Here is a 10475-nt window from a genome sequence, read left to right on the forward strand (position 1 = left end):
GGATGAACTAATGTGCAGAAAAAACAAGGCACTAACCCATTATAAGCCATTCCAGGAAAGGCATCTGGTGATGTGGGTGGGGGTGTACAAATGCCCATGGAGGGGAAGAGAAGCAGACAGTACACAGTATTGCAGGCCTTACTCACACTAACCAACCGCTGATGCCACATGACTTCTGAGTGAAATGTTCAGCAGAATCAAGCTAGCTTGGGTCTTTTATCAATGTGCATATGGGAAGGGCTGGTGAGATGGGATATGAACTGTGCAAGGGAGGGGACTATGGGCATGGAGCAGGGCCAGACAACAGGGCACAGGAAAGTGTTTAGAGGCTCAGTGATATCTATAGTGGGAAACAGGAAGGGAAGACTGTATATGGAGAAGCTAAAAAAATGCAAATGTTTTATTTTATATTTACAAGCAGTGGACAATGAATATTAGTTGCACCAATTTTTAACAAATGAAAACATTAAAACCTGTATTTTTCCCCCTCCATATAATGTTTTATCTTCTACATATCCTGTTGTAATGTTTAAAACAGTAGAATTCTTTACCATAAAAATACTCATTTGTTACATTTATTTGATTCTTTAAAAAACTTTATTTTTTATACTTTCGGGTATATACATTCTCCACTCACCACTTCATGTATGAAATTAATGTGTGCTGCGTTCAGCTGTTTGTTTTCATAATATGCCATGGGCCAAATCCTGCTCATCTTAGACTTCTATAGGACTACTTACATAAGTTCAGTTTGCAAGACTTGGTATATCTCTAATAAACGTAAGAGTGCCTGACAAGGTGGGTGTGACCAATGTTGCATGCTGGGATTGTGAACGTGGTTTATGCGTAGAGTGCTAATCCTATTCTCTCCACTTAGCACCTGTGTTTACCCCAAAAATGTTTTAGAATAATTAGGCACTGATTTTCTCTAATGCACCAGTTTTACACTGTGTAATTCCAATAAATTAGTTCAGTAGAGTTATTTCTGATTTACACCAGTGTAAATGGGAGCAGAATTAAGCCATTAGTATTTTAGAAAAATAATAAAGGATTTCATCCTGTTCTTAGTGAAGTTAATGGCAAATCTTCCATTAACATCAGTGGGGCAGGAGTAGGCACCAATTTAAAAATACCCTCCAAAATACCTCCCTGCAAAAAAAAGAAGAAAAGAGAGCGCACAAAAGAGCATCATCCAACTGACACAAAGGCAGAAACCCAATAAAGAAAATGCAGTGCAAAAGTCAACATAAATCAGGTTTGTCAGAATAAAACAGGTGAGTCCATTTGTTGGTAGACCAGATTAATGTAAATCAAAGCATTGTAAAGGTTCCATATTATGGAGATTTGTGACTGGTAAACTTTCATAGTGTGATGAAAGATGGTAGTCATCAGGCAGTGGGAATAAAAAGCAAAGTGAAGCTTAAACTCTGAAACAAAAATCAGGCCTGTTAATGTCTAACACACTGAGGCCAAAAAATCATAAGAATCCAGCTGTGAAAATAAGACAGAAGCTGTATTAGTTTTCTCCATTCTGCGTCTCACGTTTAAGTGTTGTCAACTGATGAGAATTTTGTCCCTCGAGGATTGTCATGGGGTAGTTTATTCCATGTAAAGTGGAAATTCTGCATCACATAGAGGATCTTGTGAAATGCTATAAAGAGATGAAGGCTACAGGCTGAGATCAATAATAGAAAGGATGAAGGAACAGAAGAAACAGAATAATCTGCCACATGTTCTTATCTAGAACAGTTTCTCAGTGAAAGGAGGAAGCATGTTTGCAACATGCAAGCTACCAGCAGCTGTGACACCTTTTAATAGTCAACAGTTATTAATAGATAAAAGTTGACATGTTTATTCTGAAACTGACTTGTATATAACAATTTAGGATAGTTGTAAATCCCAACCAAGGCATTTCTTTCTGTGTCTCTTAATGCTATTGTCATTTGTGTTGCAAAGTTCCATTATTTTGGTGAAAAGCATATTGTAAATAGGCTACAACTTCTTAGGCGGGATTTGTACACTGAAGAAACTTCAGCAGTATGACTTCACTCCACAGTCAAGAAAAAGAAAATTAATCCAACAAAAAATGAACTTCAAAGGGAAGGAGAGCATCTAGTGCTCAGATCAAGGGACTCCTGCTTCTAGTCCCAGCTCTGCCATTGACTCTGTGTGACCTTGAGCAAGTCACTTAATCTCTTTGGTCTAATTTTTGCACATTTAAATAGAACCTTACTCTATATGGAGTCCCACTTTCTTTCAGCTGAAATCAACGAGGATGTTCAAAGGATAAGAGTCTACTCAGTGAAGGTATAATATACTTACAAACCAGACCACATAGTACCTTAAGTCTGAGCAATTTGCAAAGCAATTTGCAAAGGTGTTTTGTTAGCCTCATTTTATAGATGGGGTGACTGAGGCACACAAAAGTTAAGGGCCTGATTTTGCCACCCTTATTCACAATGAGTAGCTATGTTACCCCATGAGTATCCCATGAATCAATAGAAGGTACTACTCTTCATGAGTAAGGGTGACAGTATTGAGCCCCATGGGCCAGATTGGCAGGAATCAGGGCATGCAGCAGAGCCAGTCTTTGGCAACCTCACAAGTGTGCAACTGGTGTGTAGTAGGCTGCCTGATTGGCTATGCCACCTGATTAGCTGGAAGAGTCAGCAGACTGGCTCTTAAGCCCAGCAGCAGGAGTTCAGTGGCTGTTCAAAGTATTTGCCTATGGCTGTGGTAGCTCCCGTGCCTGCTTGTTCCCAGCCTTGGACCCAGCCCTGCTCCTGCCTTCCCTAACTCCATATAACCCGGCTGTGACGTTTGGTGCTGATTCTTGACTTTTGACTCCAGCTGTTACCCTTGGCTCTGGTGCCTGGCTTCTGACTCTGGCTCTGGCTCTGGCTCTGACTCTATGCTCCTATTCCTGGCTACTGACTCCTGATCGAACCACTATGCCTGACATGACTTGTGATCTAACCATTATGCCTGACTGCTCACATCCCAATCACTGACACAGATACTGACCACTTATTCCCTCAGCACTCACCTTGCCTGGCAAGGGTTTCAGACGCATCACTCATCTGCTTTGCAGATCCCAGTGAGTATTTTTCATTGTGGTAAGTATGGGAAGCTCCCTCTCTGCTTTGCAAGTGCAACACCGCAGTGAGCTACAGTATTTGCTGCGTAAGGCTCAGCATGACTGCCCCACTCGAGAACTCACTCTCCTGCTACAGGAGGTGAGTGCCCAGTGCCCGTGGTACCCTGAAGCTGGAACCCTTAAGCTAGCGGACTGGGAACGGTTGGGCCAGACATTGCACAAGGAGCCTCGGGCGCCCGTGCAGGCTTTACATGCCTGGCACCTCTGCCGCGACGCGATACAGCGTGTCGCTTCGGACAGGCCCTCCCTCGCGGGGCTGATGCTCTCGCCACTCCCGTCCGCTCCTGCAGCCATCCCCCCTCCTAGCGATGCGACACAGTGTGTCGCCTCGGAAAGGCCCTCTCCCGCACCAACAGAGGGGCTGCCGATCTCGCCACCCCCGTCCCCTCCTGCAACCATCCCTCCCCCTGCTTCGCCCCCAGTGCCTCTATTACCACTACCTCCCTGGCCTTCCCCACCGGAGCCGGTGTGTGATCACTCTCCCCCTGTGGGGCCCCATGCTCCGGGGCCCCCCGGAGGGTCGTCTGCATCTGCTCAGGGGCTTTCGCTGGTGCAACAAATGGTTCACGCAGCGAAGACTCGCTCAGATCTTACAGCAGAGGAGCTGGCTGAGCTGGTCTCAGTCTGTCCGGTGACCTGGCAGGATGATGGCCAGGGCAACCCGGTTGCAAACTGGGTCAGTTTGCCCTACTCGGTGATCAGAGAGGTAAAGAAAGCGATTCGCGAGTTCGGCCTGACTAGCACGTATGTGCGTGGTCTCATTGAAGGGCTAGGTTCTGGGTACTCTCTGGTCCCTGAAGATTGGAAGGCGCTGTTGCACATGATGCTGACGCCCAGTCAGTATGTTATTTGGCTTAGTGAGTATCAGCAGATGGCGGAACGCCAAGCCCAGGTATATAGAGCACAAGGTGTCACTTATGAGCAGTTAGCAGGGGAGGGCCAGTTTGCTACTGTCCAGCTGCAGTCTCAACTCCCTCCGGCCGTCTTCCCCATTATTTCCAACTGCGCCCAGCATGCTTTCCGGAAGGTCCTGGATTCAGGCAAGCCTACCAAAAGCTTTGCCAGTATCCGTCAGGGTGCATCAGAGTCCTTTATGGATTTTACCAACAGATTGCAGGAGGCTATCCTCCGACAGGTGGATAGCCCTGCAGCAGCTCAGGAGATCCTGTTAAAAATGGCAGTTGAAAATGCGAACGAGGATTGCCGCCGTGCCCTCCAGGCGGCACAAGCCTCTGGGATTCTAGAGCTGTCGGACATGCTGCGGGCGTGCCAAAACATCGGAACCCAAGCACATAAAGCACATAAACCCAAGCACATAAAGCTGGGGTTATGGCCGCCGCCCTGCGGAAAAGCGGGAAGGAGGGGAAGCGTTGTTACCGCTGTGGTAAGGAGGGTCACTTTCAGCGGGAGTGCCACTCCTCGGCGGCGCCCGCTCGCCCCTCAAAGAAGTGCCCCAAGTGTCGGAAGGGCTATCACTGGGCTAATCAGTGCCATAGTGGGTCGGGAAACCGCACGGCGGGTCCCCCCCGAACCCAGGGCCAAACGGGGGTGTTTCCCACTCAGACAACTGTTCCTCTGCTTTAAAACCCATAGACTCCATGAAGGCGGCGACTGCCGGAAGTGCAGGGCTTGATTTGATTATGCAGGAGGACGCTGACTTTCGGTTGCCGGGGGAGGTTTGCGCCATACCTTCCCAGGTGACGGGACCTCTCCCTGCTGGATTTGTGGGTCTGGTTCTCCCTCACTCACACGCTGGGAAACAGGGTTTTTTTGTCATCCCAGGGGTCATTGACGCCGACTACACCGGCGTTATTAAGGTTCAGGTATGGACCCATCTTCCACAGTCGCTCCCGCGTGGACGGTCAATTGCGCAATTGATTTTAGTCCCCTATCAGGTGCCAGCTGCAGAGGATCGAGCCCGGGGCGGAGGCGGCTTTGGATCGACGCTGGCTCAGTCGCCATCTCACAACACGTCCTCTCCATTTGTTGCTCTAACAATGTTGGTCCGCCCCTCGAAACCTCAGTTAACACTTCTCTTAAATGATGTTCCTTTTACAGGGCTGGTGGACACTGGAGCTGACGTTACAGTGATTCGCAATCCGGAGTGGCCGGTCAGTTGGCCAACAGTTCCTTCTAAAGAGTTGTGGGGGATCGGGGGTAGTAAACCCGGACGCCAAAGTTTGTCTTGGGTCACGGTCTCTAAACCAGGAGGCTGTGCCCTTGCTACGATCCGCCCTTTTGTGCTCCCTGTCCACCTCAATATTTGGGGCCGTGACTTACTTACAAAGCTGGACACCACCCTCGATATTAATATATAATGGCCCAAAACCCTCCCGCACCCACCTTGCCCTCCGCATTACCATTGGTATGGCAATCCTTAGAGCCCGTATGGATTGACCAGTGGCCCCTCCCTTCAGAGAAGCTGAAAGCGCTTCATTCGCTTGTGCAACAACATTTGCATGCACAGCGCTTGGAACATTCCACTAGTCCTTGGAACACCCCGGTGTTCGTTATTAAGAAAAAATCTGGTGCATGGCAGCTGTTACATGATTTAAGAGAAATAAATAAATGCATACAACCCATGGGCCCCTTACAATTTGGCTTGCCGAACCCAAATTTAATTCCTCAAACCGATCAGCTTTGTATGGTAGATTTGAAGGATTGTTTTTTCACCATCCCCCTTTGCCCACAAGATCGCGAAAAATTCGCGTTTATGGTGCCACAATATAATAATCAGCAACCCTCTCATAGGTATCAGTGGAAGGTTTTGCCCCAGGGAATGCAAAATAGTCCGACCTTGTGTCAGCTCTTTGTGTATCGGGCCTTCGCCCCTTTTCGTGCCCGATACCCCACACTAAAGGTCTACCATTATATGGATGACATTTTGCTTAGTGGTCCTCAGGTCACGGCAGAACAGCTTGAATCCTTGTCCCAGACTCTCGGCCAAAATGGCCTATTAGTGGCACCAGAAAAAATCCAACGCTCTTATCCCTACCACTACTTCGGGCATAAGGTTTTACAAACCTATGCCGCCCCTGTTCGCCCAGAATTGGTTCTACCTCAACCCCTAACCCTCGTTAAATTACAACAGATTTTGGGTCATTTAAATTGGATTCGACCCTACTTCCGTCTCCCCACTTCAATGCTGCAGCCGTTGTTCGAGCTCCTACGTGGAGCTCGGGCACCAGGCGCAGTTATTGCCATCACTGAGGAGCACATTGCCTGCATTCAACAGATCAATGCAGTGTTGAGTCAGCAGTTTGTGGATAGACTCACTGAGGTCCGTCCCCTGCGGTTGGTTCTCCTTGCCACCCCTCATACGCCTACTGCGGATCTGTTTGTACCTCGTACGGACACAGCCATCTCTATCATAGAGTGGATATATTTGTCATCCACTCCTCCTCGGAACATTTATCCTTATTTAGATGCCCTGTCCGATCTTGTTCGTAAAGCCCGCCACCGTGCAGTGCAACTCACGGGCACCGATTTAGTTGTCATTGTGTTCCCCTTGTCCCGTAGTGAATTTGATTCCTTGTGCCACGCCTCCTTGGCCTGGCAGGTTGCTCTTTGTGATTATGTGGGAGAGATCTCTTATAATCCCCCAAAAGATCCCCGATTGGTAATTACCCAACAGGTGCCCCTAATCGTACATCGTCTTAGCCTCTCTCAACCCACTGTTTCAGCTGTCACTCTTTTTACTGATGGCTCTCCACGTCGAGGTGTGGTCACCTATCAATTAGGTGACCCCCCTCGTTGGCATTCTCGTTTTACGCTGCCTCAGCGTTCTGTGCAGCGCTCAGAACTGGCTGCTGTTGTTTTGGCCTTTCAACTTTTTGCTGATTGTCCCTTTAATTTGATTGTGGACACCCATTATGTTTATCAGGTAACTGATCATTTACCCCTAGCCCTCATTACCCCTCAGGTCGATGCAGACCTCCTTCGCCTGTTTTTGTCTTTACAGTATCTCATCACCACTCGTAATTTCCCTTATTTTGTTGCTCATATTCGCAGTCATACCCCTCTGCCTGGGCTACTCACTGAAGGCAATGCACGCGCCGATCGTGCGTTACGTGGTGAGGTAAATTCCCTTTTTTCTGACCCCATTGAAAGCCATGCCTTTTTTCATCAGTCTGCCTCTGTTTTAGCCCGCCAGTTTCATATTCCTGCTGATCATGCACATTCTATTGTTCGTTCCTGCCCCCACTGTGCCGCTGCTGCCCCTACCTTTTCTTATGCCGTTAACCCCAGAGGTACCGCAGCGAATCAGCTGTGGCAAATGGATGTCACTCACGTGCCACAATTCCGCCCCTATTCGTTTTTACATGTTTCCATTGATACCTATTCGGGATTCCTCTGGGCGACCCCACAGCATGGAGAAGCCACTCCTAAATTTATTCACCATCTGCTAGCCTGTTTTGCTGTTATGGGTCGCCTGAGCCAGATAAAAACAGATAATGCCCCAGCCTATTGCTCCACAGCCCTCTCCACTTTTTGTGCCCGATGGGACGTCCGTCTAAAACACGGGATCCCATATAATTCCACGGGCCAAGCTATTGTTGAACGTGCAAATCGCACGTTGAAAACCTTGCTTGATAAACAATTAAAACAAGGGGAGCTGCATCTCCGAACCTTAGGAGACATTCAGCAGCAATTGCATATCCTTTTGTTCACTTTGAATAATTTAACGCTGAACGCAGATCAGCAGACCCCTGCGGATCGGCATTTTCATAAATCCGAGGTACTGGAAAGACCGCGTGTCTATTACCGTCAGCTGCCTGATCTGCAATGGCTGGGCCCAGTACCTCTAATCACTTGGGGTCGGGGATATGCTGCTGTGTCTCTCCCTGCAGGACCGTTGTGGGTTCCGGCCCGGTGTGTGTGACCGGCACTGAAACAGCATGGCGTGGCACCAGGGACTGTCGAATCCCATACCGGAGTTTCAGCTGACCCTGGAGGAGAGCGCGGTGCCTCCCGGGTCGACAACGACGGGACGGAAACGGAAGAGGCGTAGCGTCCCAAGCCAGCCCGTGACATGGGGAGCAGAAAAAGCATTGGTCGCCGCGGCTCAACGACGACTGGCAGCAAACCAACAGCCAGAGACTCCTGAGACTTTGTTTGTGGCAATTCTCACCCAAATTACTGCTAATTCTGTATTGATTGTATGCCTTTTGTGCCTGCTATTTCCTGTAGGGGTTGGCTCGGGAGCGCTTTCTCCGTTATGGGCCCGAATGACATATAACCTATGGGAAAGATTGGCTTCAATAGCAAATGTTACCCATTTTTGTTTATCTGATTCTGTAGCAGCCGGAGAATTGTTAGGTACATGCCTTATTCCAGTATGTCATCACCCTGAGGAAATAGGGAATGAGACAATGCTCACTGCTTACGCGAATCTCTCTTCCCAGTACTCTGGCATGGCTAATTGGGGCCCGGCCAACTATACTTTGCCTCACACGGCCGTATCCCTCCACACACTGTACCCGGCCGGGGCCAATAATGTCACCTGTGCACGTGTGGTTAACTGCACTAGTACAAAGGTGCCCTTGGGCTGTCGGCAAATTTCTCAACCCCTTTTAAATTGTTCCCATGCTGTGAATGTTTCGTACAATTATGGCCATATCATCCTACCATCAGGGTGGTTTTTTACCTGCGGCTCACGCACCTTTAGTTATATTCCCGCAAATTTAAGCAATGGCACCCTTTGCTGCCTCAGTAGAATGACACTCATTCTGCCTTTTGCCAGCCAAAAGCGCAGTAAAAGAGGTGTACCCCTTTCAGAAGACTGTGTTGCAGATGTCAATCTTTTCAGTCGCGCTGAGTATACCGCCTTAGCGGCCTCTATTGTTGGAGTCCCTGGGCTTGCCACTTATACAGCCAGAACTTTAAATAACCTGGCGTGTTTTGCGGCAAAGGCAATTAATACAACATTCCAGGCAATTGCCCTACTTAACACAGAGCAACACGAATTAAGGGATGCAATTTTGGATAACAGAGCAGCCATTGATTTTTTGCTCTTGAAACACCATCTAGGCTGTTCCACGTTTCGGCATATGTGTTGTTTTAATTTAACTGATAATAGTCGCTCCATAGAAACTAGACTGGCCGAATTGGCCAATCTTATGGCACACATACGCCAAGATCTGGGGTTTGAGGGCTTTTGGAATTGGCTTACAGGTTGGCTGCCCTCTCTAGGATGGCTGCGACAACTTTTCGGTTATGCTGTGTTTGTGATTGTTGGGCTGATATTTTGCTGCTGCTGTATATAATGTATTCCCTCCTTGCTAAGGCTTTGTAGAGACCCGCCCTGGCAGGCTCCCCGAGTTATGTCCTTGTCTGTCCGGGAGTTAAATCGCTTGCAAAAGCAAATTGATGGCTACCATGAGATGGCCGAGCACAAATAACAAAAAAAGGGGGGATGAAGGGTTCATGTAGCATTCATGCACCTGATAACAGTCAGGGCACACCCTGACTGTTGTGTAGGAGCAATGCACACATTGCTCTGTCCAAGGACATGGACCATGGGAACATGGACCATTGGGAAGTCAATTAAAGGACATCAACCATGGGAAGCTTCCTTGGCCTGGGCTCAAGGCCTGAGAACAAAGATTGTAGTAGATAGAGGCTGGTAAATAAGAATATTAATCAAAGTCATATTTTTTCCTTTGTTGATGCCTTTTGCGGTCGGAGTATGTAATGCGCAGGGGGGAGAGAAATAAAAGAGAGGTGGAAAAGCTGACAGGGGCGATCCCGTCAGCAGACCAGCCTGCTTGCTTGCCTAAAGCCGTGTCCTGTCTTGTATTGAACCGCCACAATAACCATACAGCGTCAGACCAATGGTCCATCTAGCCCAGTATAGTATCCTGTCTTCTGACAGTGGCCGGTGCCAGATGCATCAGAAGGAATGAATAGAACAGGACAATTATCAAGTGATCCATCCCCTGTTGCCCAGTCCCAGCTTCTGGCAGTTAGAGACTTAGGGTTTGCAACCCTGGCCATCTGGGCTAATAACCATTGATGGTTGGAACTTATCTAATTCTTTTTTTAACCCAGTTATAATTTTGGCCTTCACAACATCCCCTGGCAATGAGTTCCACAGACTGCCTGGGAATTATGTGAAGAAGTACTTCCTGATGTTTGTTTTAAACCTGCTGCCTATACATTTAATCAGGTGACCCCTGGGCTTGTGTTATGTGAAGGGGTAAATAACACCACCTTATTCACTTTCTCCATGCCATTTATGATTTTATAGACCTCTATCATATCTCCTCCTCCCCTCCTTAGATGTCTCTTTTCTAAGATGAACAAGTCCAGTCTTTTT

General features: G+C 48.0%; 1 protein-coding gene across 6 annotated transcripts in view; it reads left to right on the forward strand.

The window, feature by feature from the left end:
• Positions 1-9937, forward strand: part of LOC125633563 (endogenous retrovirus group K member 11 Pol protein) — a 56520-nt gene extending 46583 nt beyond the window's left edge. For 2 of the 6 annotated variants that reach the window (XM_075127139.1, XM_048843007.2), the window contains exons 4-6: positions 5216-5268; positions 7169-7235; positions 8008-9937. In XM_075127139.1, the coding sequence (XP_074983240.1) occupies positions 8056-9423 (1368 nt within the window). In that variant the 5' untranslated portion in view covers positions 5216-5268; positions 7169-7235; positions 8008-8055 and the 3' untranslated portion in view covers positions 9424-9937. The other 4 variants (XR_012667770.1, XR_012667771.1, XM_075127138.1 and 1 more) reach the window with 4 other exon arrangements.
• The last annotated feature ends 538 nt before the right edge of the window (positions 9938-10475 follow it).

The sequence above is a fragment of the Caretta caretta genome, chromosome 3, assembly GCF_965140235.1.
Source record: "Caretta caretta isolate rCarCar2 chromosome 3, rCarCar1.hap1, whole genome shotgun sequence".
NCBI classification, from domain to species: Eukaryota; Metazoa; Chordata; order Testudines; family Cheloniidae; genus Caretta; species Caretta caretta.